The sequence below is a fragment of the Echiichthys vipera genome (genome assembly GCF_963691815.1).
Source record: "Echiichthys vipera genome assembly, chromosome: 18".
Taxonomy (NCBI): domain Eukaryota; kingdom Metazoa; phylum Chordata; class Actinopteri; order Perciformes; family Trachinidae; genus Echiichthys; species Echiichthys vipera.
Genome location: NC_139843.1, coordinates 15,460,552 through 15,479,736, shown reverse-complemented (window position 1 = coordinate 15,479,736; position 19,185 = coordinate 15,460,552). Strand labels below are relative to the sequence as shown.

Below are 19,185 nucleotides of genomic sequence, written 5' to 3'. Positions count from 1 at the left end.
TTTTTCAAATTTTAAACAGTTTCAAAAAGGAGCCTTCCATCAAATAAACATCGATATTTAGAAATAAAATAAAACAACATTAAATTGCCAAAAGTAACTATGACCCATGGAAGACACTCAAGGTGACTGATCACAAGGCATTTGTGTGCAGCAGTGTGCATGTTCAGGCATGCACTTGTATGCATTTGCTCTACTGGCCACTCGTGCAGACTTGATGTGCATGAGTGAAGGGCTACGTGGGTTACAACAGCAAATCCTTTGAGGCGTGACTGATCTAAGGCTGGAGATTTAGCGCTCCATTAGCCAGCTTATTAAGTCACATTAGAACTCTGGAGATGAGATACATGTCCGGAGTGCTGGAATAACCACAAACCGTTCTGTATCTCCTCCCTCTTGTCTCTCTCCCTCTCAATATCTCTCACTCACACTCGCGAGAGCACGCGCACACACACACACACACACACACACACACACACACACACACACACACACACACACACACACACACACACACACACACACACACACACACACACACACACACACACACACACACACACACACACACACACACACACACACACACACACACACACACACACACACACACACACACACACACACACACACACACGTGTTGTAGCGAGACAAAGCCACTTACCGGAGTCAGAGCTGGATGTCGCCACGGGCATTTTAACAATTGGTTCCTCCCAGTATCCTCCAGAAAACTTGTAAGGTCAACTGCAGTGAAAGAGAGTGTAGAGAGAAAGAGAGAGAGAAGCGAGATGCATTGAAAACACTAATGAAGTATTGATTGTGAATATGAATGCAAAATCCCTCGGCCGTAAGACCACTGAGACAAAATGAAGGTTCAAATGAGGAGAGGGGGGTAGAAGCTCTTTATAGAAGTTCTATAAAGAGTGGATGTCTAACAGGGCTATTTCCATCAGATCCAAAGTCAGTTTTGAATATTTTATGGCTCATATTTATAGTTTATCACATTGTGATAAACTGCATTGTTAGATTGAGGCACACGCAGGGATCCGTGAAGTCTAAATTCAGCCAAGACAAATAAAGACAACAAATCCTTTTCTTTTGTAATCACAGTCATTGGACTTACGTATGCGCACAGCTCATTCTCAATTTGCCCTAAACGAGCTCCCACGCACAACAACTGGTATCAAACTTTGTTAATACCTATAAATAGAATAGCCAGTTGCTCTGGCAACACACAAACAGTTTTAGCCGTCATGTCCGTAGGGAATACTATTAGCAACAGTTGGAAAGATTGAGAGAGCGGCTGAGAGAGTGGGCAGGCCAGCTAACATTAGCTTAGTGAGGATCTCTGTTGATTCTAATTGATCCATTTAACATCGGGTAGCAAGAAAAAGCATCACAGACAGAAGACTGGGAGACTAAGCATCCATTGTCCTGTGTTTCAAAACAAGCTTATCAGGTAATGTGGAATTTGTGAAATACACTCGGTGAATAGCAATTAGGAGTTAAGGAGGGGGTGTGGGGAACATAAGCAGAATAGGCAATCAATAGTCATGAGAGGAGAAACAGATGGAAGAAGACAGAAGAGGTTTGAGGGGAGAACTGTCAGGCAGGAAGGCTCTGGCTGTGTGGAGACATGAGGTGGGGTGAGGGGGGAGAGAGAGAAGGGGGAGAGAGAGAGATAGAGAGAGAGAGAGAGAGAGAGAGAGAGAGAGAGAGAGAGAGAGAGAGAGAGAGAGAGAGAGAGAGAGAGCAGGAGAGACAGTGAGGCTGAGAGGGGGGGGGGGTCAAATAAGAACAATGGTGAGGAAAAAATAGTGCAGCTGACGAGGGAGGGACAGTGGTATCCGGGGATGCTAATTCCTGGTTGCCATGACAATAGCTATCTATGGTGGAACCAGTGCTGCAGTGGCCAAAATCCATTAATGTCACAACAGGGTAAGTGAGTGTGAGTGTGTTAGCATAAAAGTCATATATCAGCCTCATCATCATTGATCAGATGTGGAATGATGAAGCATCTTTACACGGTCCAGCATTGAAGAAATTAAACAAACCTTCCAAATGGGAGCGCTATCAGTGGCGGTACAACAGACTGCTTAAAGTCTGGCTTCCAACATTATTTATTTAAACTGACTAAATGTTTCTCTTTTACTACAGAGCAGCGAATATCTCTAAACTAGGTGACTGGGTGGCATATTTCAATTTAAAAAAAGATGCTTTTATGACTCCCTTGTTTCTTTTCTGGCCTCACAGTTGTCAATGAATACAAATGTGAAGTTGTCTTCAAGCTCAGCTCAGTGGTATCACATTGTATTAATTTGATTCTCTGTGCAGAGATCAAAGTACACCCTAATCCTATTTGTTCAGATGTGCAGAGCTGCCGTTTGTGTCTGAGCATTTTACGAACACATCCAGGGGAACAGATTCATCCTTTTAACTAGTAAATGTGAACCCACTGGAGAAGGACATAGTTAATAATGATCCTCAATATCGAGGCAACAAAATGAGATGAGTCTGGAGCACTGGGACTGAATTTCTGGAAGTTATCTGGGACACCTGTATTATTGCTTTTCATTCCTTCATCTGAATAGGATTTGGAACAATCCATTTAAAGATTCAGACTTTATTACTCTAATGACAGGTTCAAATGCATTCTTCTGTAAATCTATCATCCGTTCATCCATGCAATAACCTGCTTTATTCTGCCATATGTTTTGATCGGTTTAATTCCTCTCTTAGCCTTATGTAAAAAATCTATTTCTCCAGACCTACGGACATTTCATATCATATTTGGAATAGCCCGACTTGAACTCTGTGTAACTGACTCAAGTAGAAAAGCTTTCAAGTTTATTTTGGGTGAATAGTTGGCTAACTTTATTAAGGTTAGTTTTTGTTAACCTCTTTGGTGGTAAGATGTACCACACACACACACACACACACACACACACACACACACACACACACACACACACACACACACACACACACACACACACACACACACACACACACACACACACACACACACACACACACACACACACACACACACACACACACACACACACACACACACACACACACACACACACACACACACATTCCTATTACACTTCTACCCTTACTACAAGCCTGACTCAGAAGTTGGAAGTTCACGATTTCCAATTGCAAGTGAACGCAACTTAACGTTAGTAGTGACAGTTCAGCCGATAGACCAACATCTAGCCCGGGAATGTCGCCACAGACACGGATATTGGAATAATCAGCAAAAAGAAAGTAGAGGTGCTTTCATTAGTGGCTCATATGATCAATCACCATTGTTTTAACTCACTCTGTCATAGATAGTAATTTATAGGACAGGCAAAGTGATACTGTCCCAGCCTCATCCAGGCTTTATTATTTTATCTGTCTGTTTCTTGTTTTGGGTGGCACTGTGATGTGGTGGTTAGCACTGTCCCCTCACAGCAAGAGGGTTCTTGTTCGTATCCCGGCTGGGGCTCTTCTGTGTGGAGTTCTCCCCATGTCTGCGTGAGTTTTCTCCGGCTTCCTCTCACAGTCCAAAGACATGCATGTGTTAGGTTAATTGATGCTCTAAATTGCCCGTAGGTGTGAATGTGAGTGTGAATGGTTGTGTCTCTATGTGCCCTGCGATAGACTGGCGTCCTGTCCAGGGTGTAACCCGCCTCACGCCCGCGACCCCAATAGGGTCAAGCGGTTGAAGATGAATGGATGTTTCTTGTTTTGCCAGTCTAACTCTCATGTAATTTCAGACTCTGCCACTCTCCTCTGCTCTGCACTACCTGCTGATTGTATCTACCTGGCCTGCCCCACCCCCACATTCACCTGCTCCTCATCAGCTAATCAGCCCCTTCAGAGTATAGTATATACCAGTCCATTTCCCTCAGTTCTCTGCCAGATTGTCTAGTGTGTTCACTTAGCTCTCCAACGGTCCATTTTTCTGCTCCCACTGGATTTGTTTGCCACCCGGAATGACTACCTGGTTTGACCCCTGCTTTTACTTAAACTCTGTTTTTGCACCTGAACTGTTTTATGTGTCGTGCTATTGGGGTCTTGCCTGCCTTTTTGGGAAACCTGACAGATACGTGAAGAGTGCGTATATGTGGCTGTGTGACATTGAAGCACATTCCTAAATGCTGAGGGACCTAGCTCTTTTGCAAAACTCTAATCAAATGCGGATCAGGTCCCTAATACCACATACCAGTCCCCCAGGCTTATCCGTTGCATCCCGTGTATGCACTGCAAAATGACAGAGCTTGTTAAAAGTATGCGGAGACCACTCTGCCGCTAAGAAGTCAAAGCGGATTGTAGCCGAGCTTTGCCATCCCAGAGCTGGGCTGACACACTGGGATGGGATGGGATGAAGGAGGGTTGGAGGTGGGCAGGATGTTCTCTGCTCTCTGACTCAGCCATCCTCCCTTGTTCTTATTCTATATTACTGATAGGGAATAATTGGCGAAGCTCTAATGAGGGACTGCAGACATCACCAGTGGTGGCATTTTCTTGCAGCAAAGCCTGGATTCCCTTTAAGACTTGCAACCAGCAATTAATCTCTACAATCTAAGATTTAATAGGTGTAGTATACAAGTTTGATAAATATTATGATACAGGGGTTATCATTCAACATACTGTCTGTTATGGCGCCAAAAGCTGCATGGAATTAGCATTAAGTAGGAAAGTCTCGAAAGGGGAGACTTATTTATTTATTTGATTAGGACAATGCACATTAATTTACATATCAAAGGGCATCAATGTAAATATGCTGTGGTTAGCATAGTTGATAAATTTCATCCGTAGTCCTAAGGCAGGTATAATAAAACATACAGACAACACACCATGTAGAAATTTTACACAAAAATAAGTCCCAATTCACATTAAGATTACAATCAATACAAAAGGTGTATGAGAGCAGGTGTGGCTTGTTTTCAACCACTGCTTAAGGGTCTCTTTAAAGGTGGTGTCATTGTTATAGTTTCTGACATGAGCTGGCAGTCTATTCAAGGATTGCGTTCCTCTGATGGAAACCACCATTTGGCCAAATTTAGTCCTGCGTCGTTGTACATCAGTCTCCTCTACTCAGTGCTCTGGTGTTTACCCTGGAATGTTTTTTTCTTTATGAAGGCCTGTAATAGACGAGGGGCTAGTCCATCCAAAACCTTAAAGATGAGGCAGACATCCAAAAACAACTGGTTGCTATCAAAGTCCAAAATTTTTAATGGTAATGTATGGGTACTCATGCAACCCATTTTATTTCAGGTATCTTGAGGTGAGCGGTCAATGGACCCCTTTGAAAATGCCCATGCCAAGCTTTAAAAGGGAGCCTGCCGGGCGGTCAGTGGCTCAGTGTTTAGAGCAGACACCCAATGTAATGAGGCTGAAGGTCCTCAGTGCAGCGGCGCTGGGCTTTTCCCCACCTCTCTCCCACCCTATTTCTTGTCTGTCCTATATAATAACGGCATGAAAACTGCCAAACAAATAATCTTAAAAAAAGAAAAAGCCTGCTACAGCCTCTCAATGTTAGCTAAGATCAGTGAACCAATAGAGAACCAATACAGTATCACAAAACATAATATTGTGTTACTCAATTATATGGTGTCTGCGGATGTGTGAAATCGCACACACACAGATCTATTACTATATTTCTAGACATTTTTAATGGTCCGTACCAAATAACCTTTTCCAGGAAACAACAAAGACTTTAAATTCCTGCATCACCCGAGTCTTCCATAACAAGTGATGACGGCAAAGGTCAAGGCTTTGATGTCTAACAAATATCCCTAAAGTTCAAGGGAACACCAGGTACAGCCAGCTTTGGAATATTTTTAAAAATGAGATTGGACGGTCTCTTTCTACCAAACTTCTGCGGTTCATTGAGGATTGTAACTTATTAGTGTCATTGCTTTTCTTTTGCTCTTGAAAGATTCTGCCTGCAAGGTCTGCGAGCCTACAATCTCTTATAAAAACAATGTACTGTTGTCGATTATTTGACCACACATATTTGTCTATCAGCAAGGATCCTCTGTAGCTTTGAGGGAATAGCCTATGTCTTCAACCTGCATCCATTTTTTAATTTTTTTAAAATTGCATCTTCCAACACATTTGGATCTGGAGCAATGACACAAGTGGTGGCCCAGAAGTTTGTATGCCTAGTGTAAAACGCCTTGAGCTGTTCCCACAGTGAGACTACATTAAAGCCTGTAAACATGCTCACTCACACACGCACGATCTCACACACACCAGTGACCAAACAAGTTATGATCCACACATGCGGGCTGGCGTCAGGCCTAAAAATAACCCTGTGCTCCCACAGGTTCAGCTCCTCTCATTTCTTTAAAAGGGAAAACTGTCGTATCCAAGACAACCGTGAGCAGCTCTTCGCCTTTTTCCCCGGCGCTTTGCCATGGCAACCAGGGAAAATGTGTAAAATAATAATAAGTTGGAGCTAAAATTGGGTCTGTTAGATACAGAGTTGCTCTTTTTCTGTGGAAATTATTTCATATCAGCATTGTGTAGGAGTAATAGTGTATCATTCACTCAACAGGCAGGAAATTAGTTTTGACAGAGCTCTCTAGTCAAAAATAAGGCTATAACGGCACTTTCAAACCTGTTTAACTTAACTCCGGTGGCCTGAGTGCAGCACGTGATAAAAAGTTTCTGCAGCTCTAAAATCAACAACAATTTCAACAGAACTGAAGAAAACACACAGGGTGCACAGTTCTGTACACTTCTTAAGGAGATGTACAGGAAAAAATGGGTCAAAAAAAGTTAGATTTTAATTTATTTATTCTGCTTCTTATTTAAAAACAACACTATACTGTACTACGTGTGTGTGTGTGTGTGTGTGTGTGTGTGTGTGTGTGTGTGTGTGTGTGTGTGTGTGTGTGTGTGTGTGTGTGTGTGTGTGTGTGTGTGTGTGTGTGTGTGTGTGTGTGTGTGTGTGTGTGTGTGTGTGTGTGTGTGTACTACAAATGTTAGAAGTGGCCTAAATTATGCATTTGCAAAAACATTTCAGAAAACCTATAATGGAAAAAATAACTGTCTTAATGTTAAAGTTATCAAGTGGGGAAGTTTCATGGTGATATCTATTGGTTATTGTATTACTCTAGCCACCTGTTGTTTAGAGATTTGATGATAAAAATGCCAGCCATCGCCACTTCAGCAGCACTTACACCAAACGATCAAGTTTCATTCCTATCTATATTCTGAAGGTGTTTACAGAGGGGTTTATTCACATATCATTCATAACCTGGTTTAAATAACATAGAGAAAATGGATTTGTATCTGTTGACAGTAATATGATAAAAGGAGAACAAAACCTAATGACTAATAAGACAACAAAATGAAACAAGAATTTTGAAACTAGATTATCCAATGTTCCCATTTCTGTCTGGAAGAATGCAAATTCACACATATTTAAAAAGGTAGTGCATAATTTGCATGTTTAAACATAACATTTCAGAATTACTTAAGTCAAATAATCAACAGGTGAAGTTTCATGGTGTTATCTAGAAATCCACATTGACAACTTAAACGTTGGTTCACCCAAACTACAAAAGACCCTAATGGTACCCAATCACACAGGTTGGTTGGTGGCACAGATGGTTTTATGTGTCGAGATTTATTTCGAAATAATCTGCTACCTCAATACAATGGAAGTAACTTTTGCTGCTATAAGCACTGAAATAACATTTGAAAAAATCCCACCAAGATGTCTTTTGCTTAGCTGCCCTTAAGGATCTTAAAGAAAGCACATATGTTAATGATTCTCTTTTCTCAAACTAAACGCTAGACTTTCTCAAGACACAATATTAAAGCAATTCATTCAATCTGCCTTCTGGGGCTCATATCGTCACCCAAGTCACTACGCACGCCTATTCAAATCAAAACAAAGTGCGGAGGTCTTTTGAAGGAGAGAATAAATTCAGGTGCCGTTTATAGCCGGGTTGAGCTGCACGGTTAATTTCAAAAATAAAAGAGGTGTTTCACACCCCCTGCATGCATATTAATACACATAAAGTGCTACTACCAGTACTTGGCAGCAGGAAAACAGCAGGGGAAAAAAACACTTCATGTATTTTTCCTGGGCACAGATTAACCCCAAAGTTACAATAAATCTCTATCTCGCCTTGAAAAATCTAATTGTAAATGATCAACCATCAGCTAACATATTTGGCACTCATCAGCCACCTCAGCCATGTGAGGTACTCAGTGATGTAGAGTACAGCAAATAAAAGATGATGAACTTGACCTTTACTGTTTGCGACTTCTCTAAGAACCAACCCATTCTCTAAGAACAGCATGATACGAATACCACCATCAATAAATATCACTTGATGTTAGACACCTAATAAAACCTGATCAACTTAGTGCTATGGATCTTCCTTTTCCCTCAGCTGATACAGATTGTAATTAGTGTAATTAGAATTAAATGTCATGCACATACCACTGAGAGGCTAGAGGATTCAGGATATGTGCTGAGAGCCACCCAGGGGGAACATTTACAATCACCACCCTGCCTGCCTGGATTTCATTAGAACAGTCCCCACTCCTATTGTCCTTTTTCTGAGGAAGCAGCCATGATGAAATAAGCTAAATGAATGTCACTGTTTCAATGTCACAGAGGTATTACAAATAACGAATGTTACAAAGCAAATGTAGAGTTGTTCTGATACCTGTAAAGGCCTCCAATACCGCCTTAAATGCTGGCATCTGTGAGTACATGAGTCTATGCAACCATCCAATATCACTTTAGCCCAGAAAGTTGTTTATTCATGTTCTTTTTCCGTTATGACCGACTGACAAACTAAATAATTACAGAAGGTTCTAGCTAATTCCTTCTCTGCATGTATTTGTTCATGTTTTGCATTTGTAAAGTACAGTGCTTATACATGCGCGGAAGAGATAAAGAAAGCTGTGAACAGCATGCACTCTCACCGTATAGACCGGTAAGCTGTTTTACACCCAGCCAAGTTGGCTTTTATGCTCAGTGATACAACAGTTGTTAAACCGACACTATCTATATGTAGAATAGGCAAACCCACTGCTGTCGTGTTGGTCACTGACCCAACTGTGACCTGGGGTCGATTGTTTTACAAACAACTATTGAAGATGTGCCTGCGACCGTGGTCCTAATACTTTTCATATTTCCATTATTGTTACAGCTATTATTATTACTTTTCATATCATTCTATCTATCCGTCTACACTTAATTTATCTGATTTCATTCTCCGTGAATTTTATTTGACCTGTATTCATATCTCTACTTTATATACTGTATATTTAACTAAGAGTTTATTGCTTACTGTTTGTTTTACTTTCTTGCGGGAGTTCATCCCAAAGGATCAATAAAGAGAATTCTAAGTCCAAGTTCTAGTATATGCACTGCCAAAATTATTATCATACATAGGTAATATTATTACTGTGGTAGTTGTGCTCACCTGGGTTTCTACCCACAACCGGTCAAGGCAGGAAGGTTTTCGTCACCAATGTTTCCAAGTCGCTGCTTCCAATGTTGCCATTATGACTTGCGTGTTTGCTCGTGGGGTAATTGTTGGGTCATAAATAAATCAGACTGGTCTATGTGGTCTAGACCTACTCTATTTGGAACGTGTCCTGAAATAAATGTTGTTACGATTTGACACTATAAATAAAATTGAAGTGAATTGAATGTTGGACAAAATTAAAGAAGGCGCAATTTTGAATGACACATCAAAACGTTTTTGAGTGCTGCTTACTTCAAATAACAACCATTTCCAGAGCTCTCACACTCTGACCTGGAGAAACTCACTCACACATTGATCTTCTCTAACTTTGCCCTTAGCCTAAAACAAAGTCTGTCTCTCGTCTCAGTCTCACTGGCTTGAACAGACGACACCCCAATCATGGCTTCTCTCCATTGGCTCCCTTTTCGATTTAGATAAAGATTTTACTTATCACTCTGAAATATATGTCTGGGTCTGGCTCCAAGCCATAGAGCGGAAATATTGACCACACAGTTTGCAGCCTCAGATCCTCATGTGGGGTCATTCTGTCGAGGCTTGAATCTAAAGGTGGCGGTGACTTTGTCATCAGGGCCCCTCGTCTTTGAAATGACCTGCCTGACGAGATAAGGCTTGCAGAATCACTGAACTCTTTTTACTCACTTTTAAAGACCCACTTTATAGACTTGCTTTAATGGGATGTCTTCTTTTTATCTTTTAATTGCATTTTTTTATTTGTATTTGACATGTATTTTATCGTTTTTCATTTGTCTTCTCTCTTCTATGTTTTTGTGTCTTTTGTCGTCAGGGAATGACCAAAGTCAGGAGGCTTCGTCCTCTGGAGAACATGAATGTTTGTAACAGATTGCATGCAATCACGGCAGTTGTTGAGATATTCCCAAAAGTGGATGATCAACAAGACTGAATACGTTTTCCGTCAGTAAAACCACACCTCTATTTGCCCCTTCAAAATTCATGAATATAAACAAACTGGGCCTCATGCAGCAACATTCTCCGAAATGTTCTCTTAATATTTGGTTAAGAGAAGTCAGCTCCAGATGCATCAACTGTTCTCAACCATCCAGATCTGCAGATCTCCCGATCCTAATTGTTTGTTAGCATATGGAAAGTCCGTGTGCAGAGTGTCTGTAGTGCATTACAGGAAAATCTAAATATATATTAATAAAACATATAATAATATATTATAATATGCATTTGATCATATGATATTCATTCCATTTTTATGTTTTTCAAATGCAAAACAAGTTTAAAGTTAATGATTGTCATCTGCACAACAATTAGAAGAAGCAGTCGTTGGTAATAAAATTATATGATTTCAGGCTCCGTCCAACAATGCTCATTAAATATGTTGGGGTTTTATAAATTACGTAAAAGCAAAATGGGAATTTAAGACATATGTACAGTTAAATTAAAAGGCTAAATATAAAGAGAATACAATATAAAGTCATATATTATAGTAGTATTTGCAAATAAACTGAAAGTAAACAGGATATAAACATGTTTGTAGTATATGCATAATGAGAAGTAATAAATACTGTATACAGTATATACACAGGTGTATACCGTTACTGTATAAACAGTAAGTAGGTATACACCCCAGCTTTGTGTGGACTGTGACAAAAGACAAGGTTTTGTTTTTCTTCTCTTGATAAGAGAGCCCTCCACCATTCATAAAATGTTCTCATACCTAAGGGAAGATTAACATTTAGTGGTGAATCCCAGAAACCAATGGGTTCTAACAAAATAAGCACAAATTGTAGATATGAACAAAAATGAAAGAACATTTGTTCAAATATCGCTCATTTTTGCATGATGCCAAATGTGTCAGTCGTCACTTTACTGCCACAGCCTTTATGTATGGAGATCAGTGCTGAAGGGGAAGAGGTGGCAGGTGTGAGAGTAACTGAACAGATCATTTTTATGAATGACACCACAGAGGTTGGAGGAAAGATGCTGAGGCTTCAGATTAATCTCCCTGTGGAATCGAGTGAAGATGGGTCCTCCTTCTAAAGTCTTTTTCTCCGCCAGTTGATTACAATTTCTCTTGCAGAATTTAATCACTCACTCTGTCAAAGCAGTAAAACTTCACAGTGTCATTGAGATGCGCGGTGCTATACCAGGGCTAGGGGGTGCCACCGTCACAAATCTGCAATGCCACAGTTAAGTCCCCTCAAGCATTTCAGTATTGCCAGATCTTTTACGAGTTTGTGCATATTTAACAGGCATAGTGAAGCTAAATGCATTGCACCTCTCGTTGTGGCTGCACTTTGGATATTAGTAATTTAATTTTTAGATGTTGTGATGGCTGATAGCCGACCCGAAACATTATTACCAATGCACAGTTATGCATACGGAATAAACGCACTTCTTGTTGTCGTTGCATTTTGAATGCATATTGTTATAAATTGTCGGTGGGCAAAGTTAGACTTAGCTATTTCTTTTATATTCTTTTTAATTCAATTAAAAACTCTTTTTATCTCAAATTGTGACGTGTGTTATATTTGTTTTTAATGAAAGAAATGAGGATTTTCTCATAAAGTAACTCTGAAGTCATGAAAATCAAGTATTTTCTTAGCCCCCTACATAATGGTCACGCAAAGTAGTATGTGAAAGATTATTAGGGATAACACACGTGCACCACACACACGTGCGAGCCACAGCATTTTCAGTGAGGTAGCCGTCAGGCACTGCTCGTGCAGGATGTGTGGCTCAGGGCTTACTCTGGGGCTCACACATACCTTGGTCAAATTCTCTACCTCACCAATGCTCTAATTTAATGACTTATACATAATGGATTTATTTAAATCTTCCTAAAATAATTTAGAATGAAGGGCACATTTTCAAAGTTTAAAGAGTCCAACTTCAAGCAGAGCTCTTTGTTAGAGAAGTGCTTAGACGATGTTTCTGTTGAGGTAGAACCAGACCTGCTGATCCTGTAGCCAATCCCCAAAGCTGTCAAAGGCATGGAAATGTATGGTAAACCTCCCACTTCCAAAACAGAAAAGAAATAAGAAGGCTTAAATTTCTTTAATCCCAGTCAAAAGCTATTTTAAATTAGAGCCATTTGAATGTGGATTGATGTGAAAATACAGCAGTGGGAATTTCGTTTTATTAGAAGTGACTATGAATGATGGAGGCTTTAGGAAACTGTAAATGCTTATCATGATGACAGCTTTGATATTAAAAGACTGCTCCCTAAAAGCAGATGCACTGATGTATAATACAACAAAACTCAATAAAGAAAAATTATCTGGACTTTAACAATATTCAAAAGTTAGCCTCAAACGTTTAACCTTGAAGGAGCTTGTTGATGAGGTCTGTAATGAAACTCCATTCTTCCCTTCCAGGACCTGACGCTTCGGGACAACAAACAGCACAGCATGAACTTCACATTACTCTGTAGTTATGTGCTGCTTGAGTAGTCACAAATTGATAGTTGTATTTTTATGCTTGACACTATAACTTATTTCTATTATATTGTCATTTGCATACTTCCTCTGCAGTAATAAAATGTCTGCTGTGCCACTGTGACAGCAAAGCGCAAGACAGAAAAGATCATAGACCTTCCAATAAAACTGATGAATTGTTAAGCACTTGACTTGTAACTTCAACCATGTTTAAGACCAAAACTACAAACTTAACATCAAGTAAAACTCATAGATATCCTGTATATCAATATCAACATGAATCCAAAGGTCTCGGATATTTCATTATTTTTGGTGTAAATTGTCATTTAACACTAACTGACTTTAGCCTTGCTGTAGGCTTTAACTTAAAAAGCCTAACCTTAAAACATTTCAAGGTAATTAAATATACTTTACCTTGAGAGAGAGAGAATTCAAATGTGTGGGACTGGGAAAATATCACGAGTTTAGAGGTAAACTGAGTGCTCTGGGTAACCATTTAACCTTTTAACCATTAGCTAAGATGACGATGACAGTGGTGTAAGGAACATTCTCCCAAATGAAGAACTGGGTCAGGCCTAAATATTAATTTAACTGTATACCTAGCAAGGGATGAAGGTTATTTTATTCACTTGTATTTATTTGTTTGCAGTATATTTGATTCAAAGTATATTGCTTAAAAAGTTGTTATTGTTGATTTTGTTTCTTATCTTCGTGTGTAATTAAATATGTATTGAATACATATATATATATATATATATATATATATATATATATATATATAGTATAGGCTATACGTAACCGGATATACTGTACAACTGCAGGGACTGAATGATAGGGAATGGGTTTGCCTGCCAAATTCTTCTGGTTGTAGTGTTCAATGACATGTAAGAGATAATTGTATATTTGTTGGAATATACATAAACATAAATAAAAACGATTGTTAAAAAAGAATGTGATAATGTAATGGAAGAAACCACAACAAAAAATAAGCAATTAAATGTAATTTCTAGGTGGACTACACAAAAATGTAGAAATGCTGTCAGACACACATCAGCACCTGCTCTTCTACTGGTCCACACGCGCTCAAACATCTGTGCACGTCCCCGACCGTGTGCGCATGCGCAATGGCATCGAAATGAACAGGTACACGACGTCCATACAGTCGTTGTTTGAGCGTTATCTTGTGAATTGATATGCAACATTTAGCTAAAGCACATATCTGCTGGAGACTGTCACGTCTGCTGCGTTTCACCCGTGGGGCCGTTGCACAGGTGCAGCACGAGGCCAATTAAGATAGCTTAATAAAAAAAAAAATGGCAGTGGCAATGCAAATAAACGGTGCGCGAGCCCGTGCAAGAGGTTTCCACAGAGGGAGAAAACGCTACACTAGGTTAGAAAAGATGTATTTTTGAAAGCTAACTGCTAAGGGTAATTACTAGACTTAATCTCCGCGGAAGCTCTTACTTTTCCCACGAGACACGGACATATCTGTGCCAATATCCACCTGGCGAGCGTCGAAGGTGGAAAATGGCATTGATGCTACCCACCGAACCTGGACTAAACACCACCTCCCTCGTCGAAAAACAGCTCAAAGTGCTCACCTGCCCCCGGTCACCTTTTGTCCGGATGCCTCTTCGGTCCGAGATGTCTCCACCGGTCCGTGCTCGCGGTTGTTGCAGCTCAGGCAGCTCTTGTTTAATCTATGCAGTCACTTTCACAACAACGGAGCCTACGGCAACCCACACAAACTGCTATCTTTCACGAGACCTTTTCCCTAAAACGACTCGCGCGCTCTTACAAATGGCTCCATTGAATCTGGTTGTTTACAGGCTGCTTTGGTTTGAACTGCTTAACCAAAAAGGATGCCCGGGAAAGGTTTGTTGTGATGATAAATGCGTCTTGTTGTGTGGTACCCCGGTGTGAAGTTGAAGCCTGTGCGCTGCCGTCGATATGAACCCCGTACAAGAGCACCAAAGGGATAGACTCAACTTGCACGTGAACGTTTCCTTGTGATGCAGTGACGCCTAGTGGCAGTTGGCCTAAATACAAAAATAAATAAAATCCCAAAGCATTTGTGTGTCTATTAAATACATTTATTCCATTCAATTATTTATTGTAAAGTGATTGATTTTGATACAAATTATTTACATTTTTGGCCAAAGAACAATTCGATATAGGTTACTGAGAGAGGAAGACAAACAGAGAGAGAGAGGGAGAGATTAGCATGCACATTAAACAATTAAGTATGAAGAGTCACAAAGTCCAGTGCAGGTCGAGAATCTGTTTTCTTAATGTTGGTGGGGTAAAGTGTGTGAGAGTGGACACTGGTCTGGTTCACCACTGATCGCTGTAGTCTGAGCTGTAAGAGAAGAGAAAAGGGCAGGTCACTTCATTGAATTCACGTTTACTACATCCTAATATGCACAACTTCACATGTGATGGTGACATTGTGACGACCGGTGAGCTGTGTGAATCCACAGTGAGAGAAAATGCAACTCGATACTCACTTGAACATTAAAATATGTATTAACAAGGCACTTAATAACAGCAACACAAAGGGCAATGAGGCTTACAGCAATAAAACAATGTGACACTATAATGGACCAATATTGGCAGCGTTGTGTTGTAAATATTTTTATAGAACGATTTAGTCCAGACAACCTGCATCACAATACAAATGTGTCACAAAAGCCCAATATGATGAAAGCAGACGTGTATTATCGTCGTGATTCCCTCACCGTGGGTCAGTGTCTTGGCTCGAATCAGCCCCAAACAGCAGCCACGCCACCGCCTGCTCCGGGGTCGACCTCTTCCCATACCTAGGGACGAATCAAGCACACGCATGAAATGACTGTGACTGAAATATTATTTGAGAGCCTTTCTTCTCGTCACTCAGTCAGCATTTCACTACGTGACCCCATCAGCCTCGCTACGGATGTCAGCTACTTTTTTTCTGAGAAAAAAGGAGAATTTGCAAATTCACAGGCAAACACAACAAGCTCCTCCGACTTTGTGTTTTTGAAGTATCCCTACGAAAATCAATACCCTGGCCACTGACGAGAAAACCTTCTTTTGAGGCACAAGAGGCTATTAGAGTCCTTTGAGTGCAATGACAGATCCAGCCTCTTTAATTACACATCAGGAGGGTAAATGAGTCTATACTCAGCTTCAATGTACACCCACTATCCACCAACTGGAACATTGCACATGTTTTTATCTTGCTGTGTGACGTGTGCAACACAGCAAGGATTAGAGTTAGTAGTTATCTTATCAAAACTGGCAATCACTAATATAATCTGTTACATTTTAGGTATAACGTATCAAAAACGATGAAAACTTGAAAAACAGGGTCAGAAAATGAATAGGATAGCTCGTGTTCCTGCATCAGCATTCTGGGGACTTTTGACATATATTTGATATATTCTCGTCTGAAGAAAGCCAGGCTCCTGTCCTCTGGGTCATTATTTCTTATAACAGGCATAGTAATCTGTTGTATCTTAAGCATAATGACCCAAGAGGGATGGACTCCTGCAGCAGCTGAAAAGTTGAAATTTTAGGGTGTAAAACAGGCCTTATATGAGTGAAGTAATGCCACAATGTGAGGGATCAAGCCCACCTGTGGCTACCCTTGCAACCCTGTCCTTGAGCTGGAGAGTTAATCCCTATCATGGAGAGAGGTGGACTACCTGTCTGACCCCACCACAGGATTAAAAAAGATACCAAACCACTCCAAGTTCATTTTCAGCATTACTAAGTTATTTTTTCATCTTTTCCAGATGAGGATTAAAGAGTTAATTTCTTACAAACCTGATATGCAGTTGAAAACTTTAAAACAGTGTTAAATAAACTCAGACGGATGCGCACTCTTGGAATCTCATGAACTTTCAAGAAATCCCTGCAGCATTGTCTGGTTGAATACAAAGGATATCTTTAAAAGTATTTTTGGTTTTTTTATAAATACATTTGGTAAACCTGACTCACCTCTGCCTGGTGATGAGGTTGACATAATGTCTGACAGCTGCGTGGTATTTGGCCCAGTCCTCCGGTGAGGCGTTGCTCCCCGGGCTCTCCGGTTTGGGTGGGTAGGCGTCCGCAAAGCTGCTCAAACACACCAGCAGGCAGACGACGAGCGCTGCGAGCATCATCCACGATCTCAGCGTATTGGCCATCTGAGGAGAAAAGACAACACAGCTACCGTGAGATGATTTCTGTCTTAAAAAAAACAACCAAAAAACAAAACAAAAGTGCACTTCTGAATTAACTTTTGTCGGAGCTCAACATATCATTTTTGTGATGTTCTGTTCCAGTTCACCTAAATACCTTTACGCACAAAACGCCTTTAAAGTTACCCCAGTGTTTTGGCTTCATTGACGTGGATTTTGGCATAAAGGACATGCAAAAAAAAACTTTCTATGATGTGATTAAAATTCAAAATACATCAAAGTAAGGAAAAAAAGTCACTTACCTTAATTTGTTATCTGTTGATGTGGTTGGTCTCCCTGGTGTTGCCCCTTGTCTTGCTGCTCTCCTCTCACTTCACAGGACTATATATAGTGCGGGTGGATAGGCTACCTGACGCGCACAAGGAGCAGTTAACCACACCCCTCTGTTGTAGCAGCAGCGTGTCAAATATGCAAACTAGTTTAGATCGGTTGTAATGTTTGATTTTTCTTTTCATTTCTGACGCAAATACACATGGAAAAGTTGTCTTTGAGTAGAGGATGCTGCATTTAAATTTAAATGTATCAATTTCATCCTCTTGTAGAAGGGTATCTGCAGCACATCACGCATGCATTATTATACAATAAACAGACAACAGGAAAACTTACCGTGCATGCTGCCTGTTCAGCACCAAGAACAGCACCTTAAAGGGACAATTCAACCCCCCAAAATAAAAATGACATGTTCCCTCTCACCTGTACAGATATTAGCCTACTTAGTGTTGGAGATATTAACCATAGATATATCTGCCTATGGCAATGGGCTTGTGGAGCCTTTCAAAGCTTTTTTTTTCACCAATCAGAAGGAAGTACCTGCAGCAATATGTATTTTTTTTATTTTTCTATTTTGGGCTGAACTGTCCCTTTAACTTTACTCCGACTATTATGTATGATTATAAAATCTTTAAAGCCCACTCAGCATCATGTCTTCACTCCTAAATATAGTAATATTAACGGGCTCTTCATTGTATGCTTGGTCAGTGCTTCCTACCAGCATGTGATGTAACAATCCTGTAGGTGAAGAGCAACAACAGGAACATTTTGGGGATGCTGAAAGAACTACTGTAGTGGGTGAGATGGCGTACAGTAAAAAAAAAAAACATTGTGGAAAGCACACAGTATTTCCAAAATGAAAAGACACAGACCACAACAAACCAACAATCGAAGAATAATACACAATGGGAGAGAGATGGTGATGACTGACCCTGCTGACCTGAAATATTCTGCTCAACAGCCGAGACAACCCATTCTACCATCACAGTCAACAAGATGCAGTCTATATCCATCCATAGCGTATATTTGTTCCAGGAAAATAACACATCAAGCACTGTGAATGCAGCGCTATGGGGTACATGAATAATGGGAAAATTAAAGTTGTATTTAGATTAATCAGGGCCCTTTGTAATCAGACTCATCCAATTGTTTTGACTCCGATCTACTCCGCGCATGTGTAGTTAATGAACAAACATTCGTCCTCAGTTAGACACAGAGGAGTTTGGGATGGGAAAAGCCTGTTTGTGCAGATTGCATTCACAGACATGGGTTCAGTTACAACTTTTTGTAAGTGTGAATTCATTAATATGAAATGCATCTTAACCCTAACTCGTCAGATCATTAGCTTTCCTCAACCTTTGGCCTTCTATGCATTCATCATCACTCCTGTAGCATTATTGATACGACGATAAAGCCATTAATATGACCTGGAGGTCATAGGCTACAGCATCCCCAGATCAATAATCCCATTGTGTTAAACAACATGTCACGCGGACATACTGTAGCGTCAGCATGCTTTAAGGAAAGTCCTTCTCACTGCAGTCATTCTAGTATGACTGAATTAAATGATTGATCGGGGTGTTGCTGGGTGAAATTGAACTTTTATTAACCCCCTTACATGATGCCTTTTTTTCAAATTCATATCACCACAGAGACTTAAAGGGTGGGGTGTGGGTCGATGATGCTCTACATTAAGGGGGCCCCATTCCGGGGCTGGAGGGCTACTGTTCTGCATGTTTTAGGTTTCTCCCTGCTCTAACACACCTGATT

At 40.4% G+C, this 19,185-nt stretch overlaps 2 protein-coding genes across 2 annotated transcripts in view; both read right to left on the bottom strand.

Moving 5' to 3' along the window:
• mpp2b (MAGUK p55 scaffold protein 2b) overlaps window positions 1-14,713 on the bottom strand; it is a 46,051-nt gene extending 31,338 nt beyond the window's left edge. Inside the window, exons 1-2 of the mRNA XM_083932353.1 lie at window positions 14,524-14,713; window positions 662-741 (exon numbers count right to left, since the gene is read on the bottom strand). Coding sequence (XP_083788479.1) covers window positions 662-692 — 31 coding nt within the window. The 5' untranslated portion in view covers window positions 693-741; window positions 14,524-14,713. The remainder of the gene's footprint in view (window positions 1-661; window positions 742-14,523) is intronic.
• A 543-nt stretch (window positions 14,714-15,256) lies between these two features.
• Window positions 15,257-17,423, bottom strand: pyyb (peptide YYb; the record flags this gene model as incomplete). Its single annotated transcript, XM_083933170.1, has 4 exons — window positions 17,388-17,423; window positions 16,904-17,091; window positions 15,661-15,741; window positions 15,257-15,281 (listed from the first exon to the last, which is right to left on the bottom strand). Exons 2-4 carry the CDS (start codon window positions 17,089-17,091, stop codon window positions 15,257-15,259), a joined length of 294 nt encoding a protein of 97 aa, XP_083789296.1. The 5' UTR covers window positions 17,388-17,423.
• Between the last annotated feature and the right edge of the window lie 1,762 nt (window positions 17,424-19,185).